Consider the following 25,617-nt stretch of genomic DNA (forward strand, 5'->3'; position numbering starts at 1 on the left):
ATATCAGCCCACTGGCAGTGGTCAATGTGGCAGGCACCAAGAGATTTCTTTAGGCAGTCCTTGTACCTTTTCTTTGGTGCACCTCTGTCACGGTGGCCAGTGGAGAGCTCGCCATATAACACGATCTTGGGAAGGCGATGGTCCTCCATTCTGGAGACGTGACCCACCCAGCGCAGCTGGATCTTCAGCAGCGTGGACTCGATGCTGTCAATCTCTGCCATCTCGAGTACTTCGACGTTAGGGATGAAAGCGCTCCAATGGATGTTGAGGATGGAGCGGAGACAACGCTGGTGGAAGCGTTCTAGGAGCCGTAGGTGATGCCGGTAGAGGACCCATGATTCGGAGCCGAACAGGAGTGTTGGTATGACAACGGCTCTGTATACACTTATCTTTGTGAGGTTTTTCAGTTGGTTGTTTTTCCAGACTCTTTTGTGTAGTCTTCCAAACGCGCTATTTGCCTTGGCGAGTCTGTTGTCTATCTCGTTGTCGATCCTTGCATCTGATGAAATGGTGCAGCTGAGATAGATAAACTGGTTGACCGTTTTGAGTTTTGTGTGCCCGATGGAGATGTGGGGGGGCTGGTAGTCATGGTGGGGAGCTGGCTGATGGAGGACCTCAGTTTTCTTCAGGCTGACTTCCAGGCCAAACACTTTGGCAGTTTCCGCAAAGCAGAACGTCAAGCGCTGAAGAGCTGGCTCTGAATGGGCAACTAAAGCGGCATCGTCTGCAAAGAGTAGTTCACGGACAAGTTTCTCTTGTGTCTTGGTGTGAGCTTGCAGGCGCCTCAGATTGAAGAGACTGCCATCCGTGCGGTACCGGATGTAAACAGCGTCTTCATTGTTGGGGTCTTTCATGGCTTGTTTCAGCATCATGCTGAAGAAGATTGAAAAGAGGGTTGGTGCGAGAACACAGCCTTGCTTCACGCCATTGTTAATGGAGAAGGGTTCAGAGAGCTCATTGCTGTATCTGACCCGACCTTGTTGGTTTTCGTGCAGTTGGATAATCATGTTGAGGAACTTTGGGGGACATCCGATGCGCTCTAGTATTTGCCAAAGCCCTTTCCTGCTCACGGTGCCGAAGGCTTTGGTGAGGTCAACAAAGGTGATGTAGAGTCCTTTGTTTTGTTCTCTGCACTTTTCTTGGAGCTGTCTGAGGGCAAAGACCATGTCAGTAGTTCCTCTGTTTGCGCGAAAGCCGCACTGTGATTCTGGGAGAATATTCTCGGCGACACTAGGTATTATTCTATTTAGTAGAATCCTAGCGAAGATTTTGCCTGCAATGGAGAGCAGCGTGATTCCCCTGTAGTTTGAGCAGTCTGATTTCTCGCCTTTGTTTTTGTACAGGGTGAAGATGGTGGCATCACGAAGGTCCTGACCAAGGCAGTTTTCCTTGGTCCCAACAAAGCTTGAAAAACTCATGCAGTTTGGCATGCAGAGTTTTGCCGCCCGCCTTCCAGACCTCTGGGGGGGATTCCATCCATACCTGCTGCTTTGCCACTTTTCAGTTGTTCGATTGCCTTATATGTCTCATCCTGGGTGAGGACCTCATCCAGCTCTAGCCTTAGGGGCTGTTGTATGTGATGTCATGTTTGTACTCTGACAATAAATCTGAAATCTGAATTTGATACAGTTTATTTACAGTTCTTTTTTTACATGTTTTATGCTCTGTACAGTTTATATTTTTCACTACTAATTTGGTCATTCTGCTGTGCCCGCAGAAAAAAAAGGAATCTCAGGGTTGTATATGATATACTCTGACAGTAAATCTAAAATATGAATATAAAATATGCTCTCAATAGAGCTCCTGTAGAAGGTTGACATAATGGTTTCCCACTTCCATCTTCTCAGGAAGTGCAGTTGTTATTGCACCTTCCTAAAATGTGAGGAGAAGTGGGTCATGATAGGTCATTAGTTAAATGAATCCAAGAACTTGGTGCTATCTACTCTCTTCACTACAGAGTTGTTGATGTGCAGTTGAAGGTAGTCATTACTGGTTCTCCTTCATCTTATTCATGTTGAGACTCAGGTTGTCACTCTCGCACCATTTCATGAGATTTTCCTGCTCTTCTCTATAGTGCAACTCATCACTGTTACTGATGAAGCTAATTCCTGTTGTGTCACCTGCAAACTTGATGATACTGTTGGTGCTGGATCTAGCGACGGAGTCGTGGATCAGTAGCCTGAACAGGAGCGGGCTGAGCACATAACCCTGAGGTGCACCAGTACTCAGTGTGACGGTGCTGGACGTTTTGCCACTGACCTGGACATTCATTCCCTTCCATAGTCTCATCATTTACTGAATTACATATGTCAAGAAAATCATTTCTAATAAGTTGCACTAAATGTGCTACATAATAGAATTTGCTCATTCTCATTGCTTTCACAAGTTCAATTAAAGCTACCGGTGAAATCAGATTGTAGATTGCATCAGTCCCCATGACTCTGTCTATAAAAGTTGTTATTGTGGAAGAATTCAAAGACCAAAAGACTGAAGCCTTCTGTGTAATAATCATCATGGGTTTGCTTGACATGCTTGAAATATGGAATATTCTATTTTCGATATTAAAGTGAATATAAAGGTATCTCCTTAATTCCCACTACTATCAATCCTATTTAATTTTCTGTTCAATGTTACAGGCAGTTGGTTGGAGAAATCCAAGAACTGCAGATGCTGGAATCTTGAGTGAACAAAGGCTGGGGAGACTCAGCCAGTCAGGCCGAATCCATAGAGATGAATGGGCAGTCAACATTTTTGGGTCAGGACAATTTATTGAAACTAAAGAATCCTGATAAAAGGTCCAGTCCAAAACATTGACCATTTCTCCTCATGGATGCTTCCCAAAATAGTTGATTACTTGGTGTGACAAAGATAGATAATATTTTTCTTTGTCAGTGAGTGGTGGCTGAGTGGAATGACCTTCCGGAAGAGGTGGTTGCAGCAGGGTCAATTTTGTCGGTTAAGAGGAGGTTGGATGAGTACATGGGTATGAGGGGGTTGGAGGGATATGGGCAGGGAGCAGGTAGGTGGAACTAGTGGAATTCACTTAAATTGGTGCGGACTAGAAGGGCCGATATGGCCTGTTTCCGTATTGTAATTGTTATATGTTATATGGATATGGATCTGATAATGTTAAATTAAATCTTTTTTAATTTTTGAGGAGTTAAATATAATTGATGTAAAACTTATATTGTACCAATCTATTATCTTACATTAATATTTTGGTCATTTTATCTTTACATTACATATTCCAATTATTTTTGTCTGTCTTCCTATCTAAATAAATTTCCCATCTGAATCTTGATTTATGAATATCATATTTGGGTGTTTTTCTTTGAAGTAATTTATACATTTCTGAAATAAATTTATTTGTATCGCCTTTAGTAATCAAAAGTTCTAATTCAATCTGTTTAGGTAATGCTAAATTTTGACCTAATTTATTAATTAAAAAGGCTTTAACCTGAGATGGTTAGTCTTGAATTAAGATTAACTATGTACAAATTTGAATTTTTACAATTAGCTCTAGGAAGTGTATAGCTATTACTTGGAAATTGGATAAGGATTTAGGAATGCAAAGAAGGCATACAGAGTTGAGATCTTGTATTCCACTTGAAAAAAATAACGTAGTTTACTTGATAAATATAATTTGAAAATATGGAGCCCATATCTACAGTATGTTGGTTTGAAGATTTGGAACTCTCAATAGCTCGTCCTGGTGGTGATTTTCGGCTCCACAGAAGATGATTTGAAGTTGTGTATGCACTTTTGATAATCTCTTTCTCTTCTTTCTTTGGGGTTAAGGGTAGCATGGGAGGGGGGCAGGGTGGTGGGAGGTTGGGCAGGGGGGATTAGGGTCATATATACCATGTATTGTTTTTCTGTATCATTCATTATTAATTGATAAATGTAATTGTGGTTTACATTTTTAAAAATAAAATATTAATAAAAATATATTTCTTTGGAAATCAAGCAAATAGGAATAGAACATTACAGCACAGTACAGAGCCTTCAGCCCACAATTTTGTGCCAACCTATGTAAACATACACCACAAAAAACAATCTAGTCCTTTCTTACTACATGCCCATAAACTGTATTTTCCATGCACTGTATTTTTAACATTCTTATTGTACCAGCCAGCACCTTGGCAATGGTTTCCAGGCAGCCACCATTCTCTGTGTGTAAAAATAAACTTCTGACATCTCTCTTAAACTTTTCATTGCTCACCTTAAACAGATGCCCTCTGGTATTTGCTGTTGTCATCCCGGGATTATGCCCCTCATAATCTTATTTACCTCTATTAATTCCCATCTCATTCTTCTTTGCTCCAAAGAGAAAAGCCCTAGCTCTGTCAATCTTGCTTCATAAGACATATTCTCCAATTAGGACAACATCCTGGTAAATCTCCTCTGCAGCATCTACACCCCTCCCGTAATGAGGCAACCAGAAATGAGAGCAATACTCCAAGTATGGTATAACTAGAATTTGTACAATCAGATGAGGAAGAGTTAATGCATCTTTTGGACAGAAAAATATGCAGGGCTCTGTTGAAAGAGCAATGTTGTGACTTTGTTTTATATTGTCTGGTCACAGATTTTTATCTGTTACTGTTTTGGGAAGTTTTGTAAGATAATGAAACAATATGGTATCCTTTTTTTGCTAACTGTTCTCTTGGTCTCACTGATATTGCAGTGAGAGTTTAATTCAGCGGTGCTTTGGATTTCTGGGTACTGTATATTTTGGCATATAGGTCAACCTTCAGATAAGTTGGGTCCCCATTTTCAGCCTCATTTTCATGGTTTTAGCATATATCGGGCATCTAAATCAATCGCTCAAAAATCGTGTTGACTGAGCTCTTGGGTATTGCTGGAAGGTAGTTGTTATGGAGCCCCCAATAAAATGATGGAAGTTTGAAGCGAATTTTTAGTTAAAAGTAATAGAAATGGCCAAGAAATCCAGCAACTGTGCTGTGACTGTAGGTTGGGTTCTTTTTTGGTGTTTCAGGTCTCGTATGTCAAATCTACATCGAGTGGATATTTTTTAGTTGAATTTAAGATCTCATTTTTTTATTTGGGGTGCAAGTCGACTCCTATTTTAGAGTGCTTTTTGAGGGTTTCAAGACTCTACATATATATATATATAGTAATATACTGGCCACATATTGGACATATGATTATGGTAGATTATGTACAGTAAAAATGGGATATTAGCACCCTAACGTGTTACATCATCATCCCCTACTCTTTTATCAATATCATGCTTTGACATTTACGAAGCTAATTAATTTTCCTTTTATTTTATTGTCATGCTCATTGTATGATGCACTGTGCATATGAGCTAAAATTCTAACGCTGCAGCCAAACAGGTATTTGTAAAGAAAAACTATTACAGTTAACTAATTGAATTACATTAAAAGAGACAATAAATATAGATATTAATATTCACAGTAATCCTTGTACAAAAAAAGTGGCTTGCAATTGTGCAATAATTCTTTTGTGGTGTCTCAGCTGTCTATGTTTAGTGAACCAAGGGGAATTGAAGAGTCTGATAACTGAAAATAGAGGTGCTGGTCTTCTCACTGCTACCGAAGGTAGCAGTGAGAAGGGGTTGTGACTATGGTAGTAGAGGTCCTTGTTATCATGGTTGCCTTCTTGAGGTGTGCCACATATAGATTCTTGCAATGGATGGGAGATCAGAGCTTGTGATGGACCTGTCTACCTTGTGAAGCCTTCTGCATTCCTGGGCAGTAGAAATTTTCAAATTAGGTATACTTTCCACAGTGCATCTTTAAGGTTCTGATTCACTCCACCTCCTTCTCATCAAAGGTGTGTGGTCCCTCCTCAATTCAAGTCAGCTCCTTGGTCTTGGTGATGTTGAGAGTAAGATTGTTGTTCTGGCACAACCCAACCAGATTCTCAATCTCTATCCTGTATTCTGACTCATCATTTGCAGTTATTTGACAACAACAGTAATGTCATCAGAAAATTTGTAGATTGATTTGGAGCTGAACTTGGCTATGCAGATGAGTTGGTGAGTGTAGGGGATAATTTGGGTGGCAGGCTATGGATTGGGTTTCCCAAATGTAGTTTAGCTTTAAGGAAATTTAATTGAATATTGCTGTTTATTTCCAGTCTTATGCAGTTGAATGTTGATTGTTTTTTCCGATGATAATTTATCTCTGTTATGCACTATTTGGGAAATTAATTTAATCACCTCAAGCATGAGTTACACCTGTATGCCCTACCTGCTTGTTTTTTTTAAGTATGCAGTGAAATTTCAATCCTTGCTTACATTTTATCCTTCTTTCCTCATTCTCCTTGCTTCACCAAACCCCAATCCTTATTCCACCCCACTCCAACCAGACTTTGATATCCAATCTCCACAACCCAATCACAACTCCTGGTCCAGACTTCCAGGTGACTCATTTTGCAGTGTAAGAATGGGAAGGATATGTAGGCCTTCATATAATGTGAAGTTAATTGTGTTTGGATATTTAATTTGCAAATATTTTCCTCATGATGAATTTAATATAAATTTAAATTTATAAATTTAGATGTCAAGGACACATAATTGTGCCCTGAAGAAATGGTCAGATTTAAATTGAAAGGAGGACTTTAGCCCATAACATCAGCAGTATATCTTTATCTCCTATGGATGCTGCAAAACCAGCTGAGTTCCTCCAGCATTTTGATATATTTTTACTATAATCACAGCATCTGCAGACTTTCATGTTTCACTCAGATTTAAATTCCTGCACTCATTACTGTGTTATTCATTTGTTTTCTTGGATGCCCATGTAAGTGCAACTCCATAATTTTTACAATTTTATGTCACTTACTGTACTTCACTAAAATAAGTAATTTACAACAGTATTATGCCTTACTTCTTTTAAAATAATCAGTAATCCCTTTCATGTTGATATTTAACATGGGAAATTGTACATAATTCATACAATGGTCAAGCATTTCTGCATTACAGGGATAATTTTACATTAACCATAAGTTAATTAATGAATGATATTTATAAAGAATTTTTGCAATGATGTGACAGTATTGTCTTCATATTTGCAGGATTCTGAGCTTGACGTCTGGAAGAGAACTAACATGATAGGAAGATTCTTTGGCAAAGTGTTGGGATTTACAGGCTTTACAATTCAGTATGGTTGTATCGCCCATTGTATCTTTGAATACTTAGGAGAAGTTGTCATGGTATGCTTTTTTTTCCTTTGAAATAGGTATTCTAATATTATACTGTACAATGTTTATGACATGTATATTTTCTGGAAATTGCTCACGTAGGACAAAGAAACATTTGTTATAAAACATGGAGATAATGTAATAATGTGCTGAAATCATATTTTGACATTGCTTATTTTCATTCCTAAATGTACTTGGAATTTTAACAATAAGCAACTTAAAATATTTTATCGGTTTGGTGGTTTTGCTGAGATTGCTAATTCTCCGTTTGTATTGATGGTGCTGTCCATTTTCTTTCCACTGTGTCATACCAGTTGGCACTTTAACAGCAGGCTATCACAGAAATATGTCAAATATAGGGTTAAGGGTTTTGAAATGGTCCTACTGTGACATTTGCTGACATGGAATGAAGAAATTATTTTCATTTTTTTTGGTACAGCTTGGTCCTGTCTACGCTTTAAAAAAAAAAATTTCTGGCCAAGATTAGCAAACAAATCACCTTTTGGCTTCAAAGTTTGAACATTTGAATTTTCCCCAATCTCCATAATAAAACATTTAACCTTGCTCATATCAGCTCTCTCTGATCACATCTGCTGTGGATTTTTGTGTTGCCATTTTTCTGGGAAAATTCCAAATATTGCTTTGCAAATGTTCGATGAAATGTTTTTTACAATTTCATCTTTAAAGATCCCGTTATTAAGAAAATTTATAGAATTTCCATTGATTCAACAACGCCAACATAAATTTGAGCATCATTATTTTCTGCTTTTACTGGAAACTTCCCTAATAAATTAATGGCCATTCAGATTATGCACGTTCATAATACTGAAACAGCAACAGTTTTACAATCCATCATTTCATTCAGCATTATATGTTTTGATATATTGAAACCAAAAGCTTTAAATATCTTCAATATTTGAAGAAACAGAACTGCATGGTTTGTGGGATGAAAATCCTTTTTTGAAATGGAATCTTATCAGAGTGCAGAGAATCATAACTTTACAAGGCAGAATTGGTGAGAGTCTTGAATTTTCAAAAGAATTTGAAATGGAGGCCTGGATTTTCCTGCCATAAACTGTTGTCTGTGACGATAAGCTGCTAAGCATAATAGAAGGTCATGGATGGGCTAGAACAAAGCTACAAACCAGTTTACCACTCTAAAAGAGAAGGATCAGGTTTCTGAATAAATTAACTAAAAAAAAACAAAGAAAAAGACTTTTTAAATAATGGAAAAAGTTGAAACAAACTATAGCAAAGCATGGCTGGAGGAACTGATCAGTCAGCATCCATGGGTAGAAATGGTCAGTCAAAATTTCAGGTTTGGACCTTTTATCAGGACCAAAATGAAATTACATAATATAAATAAGATGGGACAGGGGCCCAGAAGTGATGGTGAAGATTGTGTGAATGATGTAGATAGATACAAGTGGAAATTGAAACGACACGTGTCTGACCGTAACATTGCTGAGGCCAAACACCAACTCTCAGGGATCTCCTCGTATCTCTATTCCTATTTCAAGATCCCATCAGTCATCAGCAGATCATCATCTTCCAGATGATCACAGTCTTCATCACTTCAAGGGATGGCTCTGCCACTCGCTCTAACCTGATAGTTCCCCAACCACACAGTGTCTGCTATCTCCTATCCAAATTCACTTACAGAACTCCATAGCAGACCCTTTGTTTCTGCCTGCTCCTATCCCACTGAATTTATCTCCTTATTCTATCATATCCTCCTAGTCCAATTCCTTCTCACCTACAGTCAGGACACCCTTCACACTTTCCACCTCTCTAAAGTATTGCCATTTTCTGGCCTCCACAGCCTTCTTTTCATTATGAACGTGCAATCACTTTGCACATCCATTTCCACATCAGGAAGGCCTCAGCGCCCTCTGCTTCTTCATTGAATGCAAAACTGTTCAGACATCAACTGTCACTCCTCTTGGCAGAATGTCCTTATTCTAAACAGCTTCTCCTTTGACACCTTCCAGATCCAGCCCATATACGGGCCCCAGCTGTGCCTGCCTTTTTGTAGGGTATCTGGAACAATCCGCAACTCTTCTTCTGCTACATCAGCAATGTATTGGTGTGATCTCCAGTACACATTAAAAACTTGACAATTTTATTAAATTCACTCCCAATTTCCACCCAGCCCTTAAATTTCTGCCACTTCTCTCCCCTTTCTGGACCCCTCTGTCTCCATTTTGGGACAAACTATCTACAGATATCTATTAAAATCCTAGCAACTATCACAGCTACCTGGATTACACATCTTCCCATCCTGCTAATTGTAAGGACTCTGTTCTTGTCTCACAATTTATATACATCCACTGCAACTTTCATCAGAATGAGGATTTCCACTTCAGGACATCCATAATGCCTTTTTCTTTAATAGACATGGAATCTCCATTACTATTATTGATAAAGCCTGCACCCGGATCTCCTCTAGTTCCCGTACTTTTGCCCTTACCCCACCACCATCCAGGCAGAACAATGACAGTCCCTCTGGTCCTCACTTTTAACACCACCAGCTGTTGCATAAAACACATTATCCTCCGACACTTTCACCACTTCAATGCAATCCCACTAACATCGACGTCTTCCGCTCTCCACTTCTATTCATCATTTGCAGGGATAAGTCAACTTGAAGTGCCCTAGTCTGCTTTTTCCTCACTACCCACCTTTTCTCCTCCCTAAGCACTTCCTGCTGTAACCATAGAAAGGGCAAAATTTGCCCCTGTATCTCCCTCTCACCTCCATCCAGGGCCACAAACAGAACAGGTGAAACAGAACTTTATATGTACATCGCCTTGTCCAATCGTGCTACAGAAAGGATGTTATCAAGTTGGAGAGGGTGCAAAAAAGAGTGATAAGGATGTTGCCAGTATTAGGGGTAATGAGCTATAGGGAAGGTTTGAGCAGGCTATAGGCATTATTCCTTGGAGTGCAGGAGAATGAGGGATGATCTCCTAGAGGTATACAAAATCATGATAGGAATAGATCAGATGAGCACAGAGGGCCTTTTGTCAGAATAGGGGAATCAGTAACTAGAGGACATAGATTTAAGGTTAGGTGGGAGAGAATTAGTAAGAATTTGAGTGATATCCTTTTACATAAGGTGATGGGTGTATGAAATAGGCTACTGGAAGATGTGGTTGAGGCAAGTACTATTGCAATGTTTAAAAAAAAATGGACAGATGCATGGATATGATGGGTTTAGAACAGGAGTGGCCAAACTACAGCCCTCAGGCTAACTGTGGTCTGTTGCTCATTTTTAAGTGGCCTAGGGTGAATTTTAAAAATAAAATGGAATATGGCCCATTAAAACATAGTCTCAAACAATAAGTTGCACTAGATGTACTTCTTAGTTTTAGCACTAGATGTCACTGCCATTTTGAACAAATACTAGACTTACCGTTGCAATGATACTCATCATTGAAAGTATTTGCCTCAGTTTAAAAAAAACGTTTACCTCAGGTGATTGAACATGGGGGAACTGAAAAGATGGAAAATGGCATGGGAGCGCTGGAAATTTCAGACAGGATGGGAAAATGAATACTTTTTCATAGAAGTCGAGGGGAAGTGTGTTTGTTTAATTTGCAAGGAATCTTTTACCTTTAATAGCCATCTACAGATTTACATATTGCATCATGATCATTAAGGTGGACACCTGGGCCATGAACTATATTCACGGAGAGTTGTGGAGGAATGTTTGGAGACTGCCTTGTCCCCAGCTTTTTATTTTGCACTGTTTTTTGAATGAGAGTTTTAAAGAGTTTTATTTTAATCATTTAAATTTTTAGGAGGAACAGATATATAAATGCCTACTGTAATATGTGAACACATCAATAAATTACTGTAATGTCAACAGTTAAACTTCAGTTGTGTTGTATAGTAATTTTGATAGAGAAATTAATTTTTGATGGCACAGAGGCTTTCTGGTCTAAAAACACAATTTTTCCTGCAGTGTAATGGGTTAAAAACTGCTGAGCTTAATATTGTCTGTGTCTCCTTTTATTTTTTCTGCACGTGGCCCTCAACCGAAAAGGTTTGGCTACCCCTGGTTTAGAGGGATATGGACCAAATGTAGGCAGATGGGACATTTTAGTGGTTGTGGGCAATTTGGGCTGAAGGATCTGTTTCCACATGGTATGACTCTATGACTCTAAAGTCAATGTTAATAGGCACAGAGAAAAATCAAAAACGGACTTGCAATGGTGATCTGCTTTATTGTGAGGACATGGGATAGGCTAACATTTCACCATAAAGGGAAAGAAAATCAGGGTATGATATTTGCTTGGACAGTGTAAGTTATGTGTTGGGAAAGATTGGAGAGAGAGATATTTTTGTGGGGATATCTTTTAAAGTGTAAAGGGATTTTCCCCATGATAAATAAAGGTAACAAACACAGTGGTATTTGTTCATTAATAATTGATTTTAGTGAGATTTCAGGAATACAAACACGAGTAATAGAAACCAATGTTTTTGTTAATAGTTCAGGATTGATTCTTAATGGATAAATAAATATTTTTAAAATAGCAGTGCAATTTTTATGTTCATTTCCTAGTGTTTTGGTCCTTCCATGGAGCCTACAATTAAGAGTTATGATTTGATCGTCTCAGAGAAGCTCAGTCGACAGTTTTATCGTATTGAAAAGTAAGCTCTTGGACATTTCTAAGAACTAGAAGCATATTTGAATGCTGTAATGGATACAATACTTTAACCCTAACCACATTGTTTGGATAAATTTGTTGACTTTAATTGTTCTGAATCTGCACATGGAAATGTTTCCCCTAATCCCATTCATATTTGGTTGCAGAGGAGATGTAATAATTGCTAGAAATCCCAATGATCCCAAGATAAATATCTGCAAAAGAGTGATTGGTGTGGAAGGAGACAAAGTGAGTGCTAGTGGCCCACTAGATGCCTTTAAGGTCCACAGATATGTAAGTATTACCAGCTTAGTACTAATATTCTGAAAATGATAATGACTCAATAGCCCCTTGTATCCCACTAAATTGGCCGTTCAGTGTCCTGGGATAGGAATGGGGATTTGGCTTTTCACACCTGACCACTCCCAACTCGGACACTAAACACTTTCATATTTGCAAGGAGCAATCCCTGGGGTTAGGACGGTTCTATCTTCTACCGGTGTCGCCATGACGCATCGAGTGATGGTGGATCTGCCCTAAATCTTGATCAATGAATTATGATCTTGGGTATTTGAACAAAATTAATCATACAGTGTCTGCAAACTTTCTTGTTTCACTTCACATTCATAACCTTTTTATAAGAACCTAGAACAAGTTACATTCAAGCCTTCTAATTTATTCACTTTTAAATATGTAAACCCCTAAATATATTGCCTCCTTGTTTGTTGCTAAGCATTTTGAATACCTTTTCTCTTTAATATCACTATTGTATCTGTATCATCTAACTTTTCAAAGAAAATTGAGCAACTTTTTTTAAAGACTTAATTCAAAATATGTGCTACAAATAGAAACAAGATACAGTTTAGAAATATGCCATAAATATTCCCTATCTAAATATTGTTGTATTAATTCAAAGTGATATTGTTGATGTTTGGGCAAGACCATCATTTATTACTCATCCATCATTTATTACTCATCCATAATTGCTTTGAAAAGGTGACAGTGAGCAACTTTCTTAAACTGCTGCAGTCCTTGGATAGAGTACTCCCACAATACTGCTAAGAATCGGAGTTTCATAATTAAGACTCAACAATATTTTTCCAAATCAGATGTTGTGCAGTCCAAAGGGAAACCTTCAAGTTCTGAACCTGCTATCCTTACCTTTCATGGTGATAGAGATTGTAGGTTTAGATTAGGGGATTCCAAACTGGTCGATATCAACCCTTAGGGGTCGATGGGACTATCCAAGGATTTCAAAAATGCCAGGGGGTTGAAAGGGGATCAATAAATTCCAGGGAGCCAAAGGTCCCTGCTCCTGCCCAGAGCCAGAGGTCCCCAATCTTGCTGGGAGCTCCACATCCCTGCTCCTGTCTGGGAACATGGCGTCCCTACTCCTTCCAGGAGCCCAAGGTGACTTCTTCGTTGCGGATGGCTCCGCACCTGATATTGAGAATGGAGTCGCCATCGCAAATGCTGAAGATTTGGACCAAGCTCCATTTGGCATCTTCCCAGCCAGATGCAAAGGCTTCTTTTTACTGTCATTATAATCACTTGCTTGGTTAATTTCCAGATTTGTTCAATGGCGATTGGGTGTTGTAACAAAGTTTGGGGACCCCTGGTTTAGATAGTTTTGACAACATGGGGAAGTAACTACAGTGCATTTTGTACATGTGGTATATGCTGATGGTAGAAGAAATTAACCCTTTGGACTTAGTGTCCCTGTTCAGGGACTATCAACAAGTGCCTATACTCAGTGTCCCTGTTTTCCAGGCCTGGTTTTGTAACCAACCATCAGCTGGTTCATACTGGTGTTTGTTGGTACTGTAGTTTATCTTATCCATGGACCCAGTCTGGAGTATATATTATGAAAGGTTAAAAATAGCCTGAGTTAATGTTTAGTATGATGAAGGGTTGCTTTGCTCTGAGTGTGGTAGACCTGGCCTCATCCAGACAGGTAGTCAAGGCAAGTTTATTGTCATCTGATTGTACAAATACAACCCGACAAAAACTGCATTTTCTGGTCGTTGGTGCAAAACACGCAGACGCACAACCTGACATAACACAGATACAGACAAACAATGCACATGTAGGATAAGTATTCATCTATTCCAATAAATAATATTGCTTTGTGAATATTAGAGTCTCAGATGGTTAGTGTGAGCAGTTCTTTTGGAGGTTCAACAGTCTCAGTGCAGATGTATGAGAGGGTATTCCAAAAGATTCCTTACATGGTACTGGATGTTAAAAATGTCTTATGGAATCAGGAACTGAGTTATCTGCCTTTAGGTGTTTTTGTAGAGTCTGTTTTTATTTGGCTAGTCCAGTTGACTTTCTGGTCCCTGGTGTCTCCCAGGATATTTATAGAGAAGGAAATTGGAATAAATGTTACTTGTCAATAATTGGAACATGCCTAAATGTTCTCTAGGCCTTACTGCATGTGGGTATATGTTACTTCATTTGCTGAAGGTTTATGAATGGAACCATGAGTTAAATGCCCACCTTTGACCTTTTGATGGCAGAAAGGTCCATAATAAAGCTGCTGAAGATGAATGGGCTTCACACCTTGTCCGGAGAAATTCCTTCAACTGTTCTGGGAGGGGAAAAAAGGGAGAAAATGCCACTGTGTAAATTTAATGAGAAATGTTTGTACATATTTTGGTTGATATGGTTCACAGTGTGAAAAATTAAAATTATTAAAAATAAACTGTGTCCTGGGACTGGGGTGATGGAACCTCATCAATCAAACCATCCTGATTTACAGTATTACATTTTCAACATTCAGCTAACAAATGTCCATAGTATATTAATATTTAGAAACCTTAAAGAGTTTTGCACAAGAAATAATTTGAGTGTAAACAGATTTAAGGTTCATTATTTTGCTTTAGTTTTAATACCATTGTGAGATTGGGCAACAGGTTATGAAGCCGTTTCTATAGTCTTTATTGCAGTTTGTTGGTGCAGGTCATTAATTGTATGACCCTTTAATGCTAAAGCCTTACTTCATCAAGTAAATAGATTATAAAATTGAAACCTTGGCTATTTGAAGTTAATATTTAATTTGGGAATCTATTGCGATCAGTATATTATTGGCTTTAAAAGCACTGATATTTAATCAGGGATTATAATTAAAATCCTTCTTGTCCAAACACATTGCTTCTATTTGCCCTTGCTTTTAATACCATTTGCTTTAGCTTTAGGCCTTGTTTAACCATATGGTCAATGTTACAAAGGTTCAGGTTCATTTTCCTATTTTCATTCAGAGTCACCAGATTAAAATACTCCCGGCATCATAAACTGCTGATGGAATAAGCCTGCATGTCACTTAAACAGGAGGGAGTGCCTGATGTCATTTTATTCAGCTAAGATCTGTAAACATGGAATTGTCTGCCTTGTCACTCAAAGTGATAAAAGCTTGAGTTACACATCTGTTTCACAGCAATACTTTCTTAAAAATCATTGCAAATTGCTAATGCCCTAGCACTTGCTGATGTGGGAGAAGTTTGTTTATTCTTGTGCTAAAGTAGAATTCATTACTGAGATGACATAATTAATTCATTGTGGATTTCGGAGGACAACATAGATGCATATGGAGATGAGTTACCTTGTTGGTATTTTAGGATGGAGTGTGGGGAACACAGCAAGAGAATAGCAAGGATTATGCACAATGCTTCATCGTGAAGCATTTTTCATATCAAACACACTACATAGCTGCTTGTGTTAGACAAAGGATTGTTGGTGGAATTTGGGCAGGTCAGACAGTGTCCATGGATAGAAATGGTCAGTTAACATTTCGGGTCTGAACCCTGTATCAAGACTACCTGTGGTGTTTACAGCTTAGTTCATATCAGTTAATACAAATGGTATATACACCCTGCTTGTCAGCAGGCATAATTAGATATGTTGAGAGTCCTTTAATGGATTCAAATAATTTTGTTTAATTTACTTCACACATCAAATACATGATTATTTTTCTGCCTTATATTAATTGTACTTCTACAATAGATTGATGACTAAATGAATTGTTTCTGCTTATTGTATTCCATTAGCAGATTAGTGTAGTTTAACCACTTCAGTGGTTGAATAAAACTATCAGTTTTATTCAAAATAGTCAAAACAAGTGATTTAGGCAAATTAAGATGTAATTTTTTGAATAAAATAAAGAGATATGCACATCTGTAATACTCAATTAATTCCAAACCGTGTTGGATTTCATATTTAGCGTAGACATCATCTATTGCCAAACCCAAATATCAGCTGTCTGATTCATCACGGATTTCAGATATAATTCCATTTTTTATGGTCACAGAGTTGTACAACACAGAAATGGATTATTTAGCCCATCATGTCCACTCCAATATATTTTTTTGTTTATCTATGATAATCCCATTTGCACATTCGGTCATGTACTTCAGTGCTTTGCCTATTCAAGTGCCCTTCTAAATTTCTCAATTTTATCAACCTTCCTGTGAAATCTAATAGCTCCATTCCCTTAATATGGAATTGCTCTCAATTTTTCATGTACCCTTCCTGAATCCACCATAACTGTCCGCTGCAATTGCATAGATCTCCCAGTGGCCACCCACTTCAATTCCCTCCTCATTCCCTTGCTGACCTCTCTATCCATGATCTCATGCACTGCCAGACTGAGACCACCTGCAAATTGGAGGAACAACACCTCACTCTGTCAGGGCATCCTCCAACCAGATGGCATTAACATCAACCTCTGGTTTCCGTACGACCCACCCACATCTTTCCCTATGGCTCCTTTCCTCTAGCTAGCTTGCTCTTTTTCTCTCTCCTTTCACAGAGACAAATGCATCTCCTCCCCAATCAATTATCACCTTTACTCACCCCTATCCTCTAATATCCAATGAACGCCTTTTGCCTGTTGGTCAGCACTCCTCCCCCTCCTATTCTTTCCTTTTCCCTAGCTTTTTAAATCAGACACCTGTCTTTTTCATACACATGTCTTGGGGAAGGGTTCAGGCCTGAAATGTCCATAATATATTTTTACCTCCTGTGGACACTGCTGAGTCTCTCCAGCATCTGTGTTTTACCACTATAATTCATGTTCTTCTCCTTAGTGACTGCAGATGAGAAGTATTCATTTAGGGCTTACCTTGTCTCCACACAGTTCCTGAGATTCATATTGAATGTCTTGGAATTCTTATTCAACTTATTTCCAATGATATTTCATGGCCCATTTTTGCCCTCCTACTTTCTTTGAATTTTTTTCTTCCATACTTGGTGTACCTCAAGCCTAGTTGCTATCCCTGTCATATGCTTCCTTTTTGAAATTTTCAATAACCCTTATTTATGATGCAAATTTCCTAATATTGCCATCTTTATCTTTCATCCTAACTAGAACATGCTGGTCTTAACTCCTACTAACTCCACCACCACCACCCCCAACCCCACACCCTAATTTTAATTCTCTATATCCTGAAACTTTTTCTCTTTGAAATAGCCTTCAACTTATCTTTGTCACTGACATAGTACAATGCAGCAGAGAAACTTGCCTTTTAGTCCAGCATAGCCATGCTTACTGTTGAGAACCTACATATACTAATCCCCTATAAAACCACTTGGTCCATAGCCTCAGGTGCCTTGTTGATTGTCCTAATAGAACATAGAAAATTACAGCATAGTGCATATCCCAGCTGAATGGGCTTCATATAGGCTTATTTCTTTAATTAATGTGGATATGAAGATTTTGTCCAAAATTCTGGGCTGCAGATTAGAGAATATTGAACCATTAATTATTTCTGAAGACTAAACAAGTTTTATTAAGAATCGTTATTCTTATTTTAACATACATCGACTACTGAGTATCTTATGTTTACCCTCAACTCCTGCTACCAAATGTGTTCTTTCTTTAGATGCCGAGAAGACCTTTGATTGGGTGGAATGGGATTATTTATTTGCCATTTTAGGCAGATTTAATTTTGGACTACTACGAGCCCAGAGGTCCCATAGACCCAGCAGCAATAGATATCCACCAAGACAAATGGTTACTTAAACAAAAGTTGCTTTTATTTATCTTTCAACATGAAAATAGAATCAAACTTTAACTTATCACTATTGACTTACTTAACCCCCTTCTAATTCAAAGCGCGAGTGTGTGTGTGTGTGTGTGTGTGTGTGTGTGTGTGTGTGTGTGTGTGTGTGTGTGTGTGTGTGTGTGTGTGTGTGTGTGTGTGTAAGTTCAGAAAAGTTCTTTGGTTCAGAGTCCAATCTCACTTCTCATTCCTCCAAGTTCACTGGTTGCAGGCAATTCTGTGCACAGAATTTAACATTTATAAAGTTCACCAAGCTTTGGTGCTTGAAAGGTAAATAGTTACTGCTCAGGAAGGTTCTTGTCAGTTTAGGGAGAGATTTGTTGTTCCAGGACATCCACAACTGATTCCTTTTTAATCAGCCATTTCAGTGTCTTGTTGACGAAACTTGCCCCCTTCAGGGTTCTACAGATGATAACCTCTTTCTTTCAGGACACCAGAGAGTTCCTTTTTGTTTCCCTTATTCCAAGTGAAAAATTAGACAGCCAGTCCACTCCTCTTGCATAAACCACAAGGGCTTTGACCAGGCTGAAATAACCACCCATCTTCCAAATGGGGTTTTCCACAAGCTTGCCAGCTTGTCCTGTTCCAGTCCCAGCTGCTGTTGCTGGCTGTAACACTGTAGAAGTGATCTCTGTGTGTGCATGTCTCTCTCTCTCTCTCTCTCTCTCTCTCTCGCTGAGAGAAAGCCTGTTTGATGCTCTCTGCTTGCAAAACCGCATGACCCTCCTAGAACAACTCCAGACAATCTGTGGTTCCAACAAGATCTTTCATCTGTTGCTTTTTGTAAAAAAAAAACCAATCCATTAGTAAAGTCTCTTGGGCACTCTCCAAAGCTCTTGCAAAAGCTGTGGAGACAATATGTCTAGCATTAGCAGAGCTCCAGTATTTCAAATAAGATCTGTTTTAAAATGTTTGTATGTAACCTACTCTAACAAACCTTTCTCAATTTATCTCCCAAAATCATATCTATATACTCTGTCACAGGACCAGATTTTATTAAATTGATAAAATTATGAAATTCATGTCCTATGGCCTCAATTTTTACTCATTCATAGCAATCAAACTTTTTAGGCTTCATAGGGTATCTATCAAGGTTGCCTTTTAAGTCCTTTGCTTTTTGACCTGGTATTAGAACCCCTTGTAATTGCTGTTCGGGAGAGTAGGGATTTTACAAGGATATAAAGGAATGGAGTTGAACATAAAGTTTCCTTATATCCAGATGATCTTTTTCTTTTTATATCCAAACCTCTTGTTTCTATGCAAACATATTAACTTTATTTGCCCATATTAGTCAGTTTCAGGCTTTAAATTGAATCTGCATAAAAGCAAATTATTACCTTTAAAGGGTTCCTTATTAAGATATTCTAATTTCCCTTTTAAAGATGGTGAAAAACCAATTTAGTTATTCTGGAATTACAATTACTAGGAGTTATAAACACTTATTTAGGATAAAACTTTCTATTATTTCATCAGATCAATTCATTATTATCGGGATGGTCACCATTATCTATTACGATGATTGGGTGTATTCCATTAAAATGAACATTTTACCTACATTTTTTTTTATTTTTCAATCTTCATTCCTAAATCATTTTTTGATTTACTGGATTCATTTATCTCTTCTTACATATGGCAAGGAAAAACACCCTTGTTTAAATAAAGCTAATCTTCAAAAGGCTAAAAGGAACAGAGGATTGGCATTTCCTAATTTTAGATTTTATTATTCTGCAGTCAATATATGTAATTTACTGCTTTTATTAAATTTTTATAAATTAATTGACTGCCATTCTTGGGTAGTAATAGAATTGAATTTTATGTTGGCAATTTTGGGATTTTTTACCCTTTTCTTTTTATATACTGACTGACAATCCGATAATGAGACAAAGGTTGAGAATATGGGCACTATTTGGGAAGTTTATGGATTTCAGAGCTTTTCTCTTGCCAGCCCTATTATATCTAACCATCTTTTTCAACCTTCTTCATTGGACCCAGTTTTTAGGGTTTGGCATAGTCTAGGTATTAAATATTTTAAAGATTTTTTTATCTGAGACAATTTTGTTTCTTTTGAGCAACTAGTGGTAAAATTTAAATGACCAAACACTCATTTTTTTTAAAAAGATACCTACAAGTTAGACATTTTGTCCATTCAATGCTCCCAGATTTTCTGCAAATTCCTGAGACAGATATTCTTGATTTATTTTTTGACTTGACAATTTTGCTTCTTTTGAACAACTAGTGGTAAAATTTAAATTAACAAACACTTTTTTAAGATACCTACAAGTTAGAGATTTTGTCCATTCAATGTTCCTAGATTTTCCACAAATTCCTGAGACAGATATTCTTGATTTAGTTTATGACTTGATGCTTTCTCGTAGAAGCTTAATATCAATTACTTATAACAATTTGCTGGATTTAAGAATACCCTAACTTTTTAATATGAAAAATTATTGGGAACACAATTTAAATTTATCACTTTCAAATGATATTTGGGATTCTATTTTTAATCTGATTAATGATACATCTTTTTGTGCATGACATTGTAACCATTCAAGGTGGTCGATACAGTACATATGTTAAATTATCTGACTTTCATTCTGATATTGATCCATTATGTGACAAATGCAAAATTTTTGAGGCTTCATTGATTCATATATTCTTGGTTTTGCCCTAGTTTAGGAAAATTTTGCAAAAGCATTTTTCAAAGTTTATCGATGATTTTTTTTTTTAAGATCAAAGTAGAACCCTGTCCCTTAATTGCTTTATTTGTTTTTTCTCATGAAGAGAATATTTTATTGACATCAACTGAAAAGCAAATTCTTTCCTTCACTTCTCTGATGGCTACACATGGAATTTTGATGAAATGGAAAGACAACACTCCACCTATTCATATGAAATGGTTAAATGACATCATGTCTTTCCTAAGTTTGTAAAAAATCAGATATACTATTAAAAATGCAAAGTCTAGCTTCCATAAGACGTGGAGCCCATTCATGGATTATTATCACAATTTAAAGAATTAAGGTGTTTGGATGCTCCAGTGATGTGCTGTCTGGTTCCTGGTTGTTGTTGCTCGATTCCCTTGTATCTTTTTCAGATAACCATGTTTAGAGGTAGGATTTTGATTTAAAGAGTTTTTTTTCTTTTTTGTGTTATTATTTTGAATGCTTCTATTATACCAGCCTCAACCACCATCTTTGGCAATGCATTCCATGCACATGTCACTCTCTGTGTTTCCCCAAAACTTCCACTCCTCTTGAATCAATGTCCTCTGGTACTTGATATTGTCACCCCAGGATGATTCTTAAAGTATGCCTGCCTCCACCACCTTCTCAGGAAAGGCATTCCTGGAGTAACAAAACAACCAAGGAAAACAACCCAGTCTCTCTTCATAAATGAATATTCAGATTTAAGATTTCAGCTTTATTATAAGAATGCATACATCAAATCACATACCATGCTGAGAAAGAAAGAAAAAGAAATATTCCAAACCATACAACGTCCAGATGAATCTTATATGCACTCATCATAAGGACAAGGTATAGGATTATCCACAATCTTATTCAATAACAGAACAGGTCTAGGGGGCCAAATGGCATTTTCCTGCTTCGATCTGTAATATTTTTATATTTGTCTTTGTCAGTGCAGTTGAGTTGCATTGCTTTGTTGTTGCTTTTGATCTGTACCATTGGTACTATTGAAATTGACTACAGGAGAATACAAATAGTTTGTAGAGAGATAGTGACAGATTAAAATGACTGACGAAAAAGTTGGCAACTGGAATATACTATGGGAAATGTTAAGTTGATCATTTTGAAAGGAAAAGGGAACAAACAGAAAAAAGAGAGGCTGGAGGGAATTTGTGAACAGTCAAAGCTTCTCTTTGTTAGCTGAAGATTCTAGCATCTGCAGTTTCCTGTGTCTCAAAGGAAAGAACAGAGCATTAAGAAAATTGCCGAATGTAGTAGCATAAAGGGATTCAGGTTGTTTATTTGTGAAAAGCAAAAAAAAACTAGCACATGTGCAGAAGATAGGTTGATGGAATGAGGGCCTGATTTCATGGGGATTAGAGTAAAAACTTAGGCAAGTCTTACAAATGCAGCCATTTCAAGAGTGTTGTGCACAATTTTGAGATCCTGATTTAAAGAATGATATTATTTTGTTGGAGGCAATTCAGAGAAGAATTACTGAGATGATCCCTAATATGAAAGGGTTGTCAGACAAGCAAACCTTACACAGATTTAGACTTTATTCACTGAAGTTTAGAATCTTATGGAACACATGATTCTTACGGGGCTGGTCAAGGTATATACAGAGAGGATGTTTTCTGTATTAGATGAGTCAAGAAACAGATTGCATAGTCTCAGAACAAGGGGTTACCCATTTAATACTGAGAAAAGGAAGAATTTCTACTCTGAGATTGAGAGTCTTTGGAGCTTGCTGCAGAGAGCTGAGGAGCAGGGTTCTTGGGCATGTTTAAGACTAAATGGAGAAAGATTTCTAATCAGTAAGGGAATTGAGGGTAAAGATAGAATGATGCACATGAGGAATACTAATCAGCCAAGATCCTATTGATCAGTAAAGGAGGCTAGATGGACTGAATGTTCTACCCTAGTTCTATGGATTTGTTCTGGAATTCATCATAGCAAAAGATGCAGAACAAATATCGAATTAAATCTATTGATATGGCATCTCCCAGACTCGCTTTCCATGCAATCTTCTGCATGCACAAACAAATGAAAGAAAATAGTGGAAGAGAGAAGAGAATAAACATGAAATCTCAAAAAAACAATAAAATAGTAGTGTACATTTTTTAAATGGAAAACCAACGTGCAAATCTTAAAAAGAGTGCAAAAGAATAAATAAGATGATAAAGACAAATGAGAAATTTGTTTCCAAAATTACTTTTATATAAGTACCTCTCATGATTTGAGGACATTCAAGACAATTGAATATACTCATTGTAGAGAGACCATTGTAATTGGTAACTAAAGTGATCATTTGCATTAGGTATGTGAGTCAAGGGATAAATAAATAATAGCAAGGGTACTGAGAGGATTTCTCCATTCTGTAAATGGTGCCTTGGGATCGTTTATGCTCATTTGACTGCACACTGGGACTCAGTTTAGAGTATTAAATGAAAAGAAAATTGCATAAAGGAGCTTCGAGCCATGTAGTTTTTTGTGTACTGTTGATGAGTTGTTGGTAGCAGTCAATAGACACTTGTTCTGGAAGTATTTTCTCGAAATTATTTATTTTCCATTGATGTATTTGCAATTGTATGATAATATGTGCAATTCTTTTCAATGTCTGCTGTGCCTCTGACAGGCTAACCCTTTAATATCACAGTGAATCAGTATCTTAATATGAGTGAAGATATTTATTCTGAGTGTCACTGCTGGGTGCCATATGGATAATATGAAAAAATGATTCCTAAACCTGGAAATTACCTGTGGAATATATTTAACTCTACCATTAAAATATCAGACAAGAGAATTTAATATGAATGCATTAAGTGTTCACAGGCAAAAATCACAGCATAATTTTCAGACTGAAGCCACAAAATGTCACATTTTGTGCATTGTTTTGAAGTAAATGTAGCTTCATGATGAAAAAGGAAATATTTTAAATTTAAATGTCTGGATTTAAGATCAACATCACTTTGCAAACCATCTGCCAAAAGAATATGCCGGGTGTGATGGAGTAATATAGAAAATTTTATGAAGTGCAGGTTTCCAAACTAAATTTGCCATTTTCTCTTGTGTCATTAAAGGTAATCATATGAAGAATTTTTCTTTGGCTTGGCTTCGCGGACGAAGATTTATGGAGGGGGTAAAAAGTCCACGTCAGCTGCAGGCTCGTTTGTGGCTGACAAGTCCGATGCGGGACAGGCAGACACGATTGCAGCGGTTGCAAGGGAAAATTGGTTGGTTGGGGTTGGGTGTTGGGTTTTTCCTCCTTTGCCTTTTGTCAGTGAGGTGGGCTCTGCGGTCTTCTTCAAAGGAGGTTGCTGCCCGCCAAACTGTGAGGCGCCAAGATGCACGGTTTAAGGCGTTATCAGCCCACTGGCGGTGGTCAATGTGGCAGGCACCAAGAGATTTCTTTAGGCAGTCCTTGTACCTTTTCTTTGGTGCACCTCTGTCACAGTGGCCAGTGGAGAGCTCGCCATATAACACGATCTTGGGAAGGCGATGGTCCTCCATTCTGGAGACGTGACCCATCCAGCGCAGCTGGATCTTCAGCAGCGTGGACTCGATGCTGTCGACCTCTGCCATCTCGAGTACTTCGACGTTAGGGGTGTAAGCGCTCCAATGGATGTTGAGGATGGAGCGGAGACAACGCTGGTGGAAGCGTTCTAGGAGCCGTAGGTGGTGCCGGTAGAGGACCCATGATTCGGAGCCGAACAGGAGTGTGGGTATGACAACGGCTCTGTATACGCTTATCTTTGTGAGGTTTTTCAGTTGGTTGTTTTTCCAGACTCTTTTGTGTAGTCTTCCAAAGGCGCTATTTGCCTTGGCGAGTCTGTTGTCTATCTCATTGTCGATCCTTGCATCTGATGAAATGGTGCAGCCGAGATAGGTAAACTGGTTGACCGTTTTGAGTTTTGTGTGCCCGATGGAGATGTGGGGGGGCTGGTAGTCATGGTGGGGAGCTGGCTGATGGAGGACCTCAGTTTTCTTCAGGCTGACTTCCAGGCCAAACATTTTGGCAGTTTCCGCAAAGCAGGACGTCAAGCGCTGAAGAGCTGGCTCTGAATGGGCAACTAAAGCGGCATCATCTGCAAAGAGTAGTTCACGGACAAGTTTCTCTTGTGTCTTGGTGTGAGCTTGCAGGCGCCTCAGATTGAAGAGACTGCCATCCGTGCGGTACCGGATGTAAACAGCGTCTTCATTGTTGGGGTCTTTCATGGCTTGGTTCAGCATCATGCTGAAGAAGATTGAAAAGAGGGTTGGTGCGAGAACACAGCCTTGCTTCACGCCATTGTTAATTCTGTTCACCTTTGTTGACCTCACCAAAGCCTTCGACACCGTGAGCAGGAAAGGGCTTTGGCAAATACTAGAGCGCACCGGATGTCCCCCAAAGTTCCTCAACATGATTATCCAACTGCACGAAAACCAACAAGGTCGGGTCAGATACAGCAATGAGCTCTCTGAACCCTTCTATGAAGAATAATGTAAATACTTGTTCCCATGTCATAAATGTATTTTGATAATTGTCCACATAATGAGAAGGCACTAGGTTCATCTTAGTGCTTCTTCATCTGCCTAACTATATTACTAACAGCTGCAAAGTTTGTGAGTATGGATGGCTACAACAAAACATAATTATTTGTTGTTCAAGATGTTGAAGCATCTCTTAACATGACTTGTAAAATTTAAAAAAGCAATTAACTTACCAAATACTTTCTCTGCAGCGGGATAAATGGTACAGTCAGGCAAACTTAGTAAAAATTTTAAAAACTGCAGTTGCTGCAAATCTAAAATCTGGAAATACTCTTCAGGTCAGGTTGCGTCTGTGGACAGAAAAACAGTTAAATTTCAGTCAAACGTCATTATGGGAGCTAAGAAGGAGAGAAAGGAAGCTTGTTGAGCTGCAGAAGAATTGTTTCTGTGGCTAACTAGTGGATTACATCTTGCAGTGTAGCCTCTCTATTTCTGTTCATGAAGCCTTATGTGGATAGTATTCATTGACATATCCACACCTGCCTCCTGAAGAGT

At 38.1% G+C, this 25,617-nt stretch overlaps 1 protein-coding gene across 1 annotated transcript in view; it reads left to right on the top strand.

Moving 5' to 3' along the window:
- Positions 1-1,412: 1,412 nt before the first annotated feature.
- The window catches only part of immp1l (inner mitochondrial membrane peptidase subunit 1), a 69,934-nt gene continuing 45,729 nt past the window's right edge, over positions 1,413-25,617 (top strand). Inside the window, 4 exon segments of the mRNA XM_069922835.1 lie at positions 1,413-1,535; positions 7,066-7,203; positions 11,759-11,847; positions 12,011-12,137. Coding sequence (XP_069778936.1) covers positions 7,099-7,203; positions 11,759-11,847; positions 12,011-12,137 — 321 coding nt within the window. The 5' untranslated portion in view covers positions 1,413-1,535; positions 7,066-7,098.

This window comes from Narcine bancroftii, chromosome 1 (genome assembly GCF_036971445.1).
Source record: "Narcine bancroftii isolate sNarBan1 chromosome 1, sNarBan1.hap1, whole genome shotgun sequence".
In the NCBI taxonomy this organism is placed as follows: Eukaryota; Metazoa; Chordata; class Chondrichthyes; order Torpediniformes; family Narcinidae; genus Narcine; species Narcine bancroftii.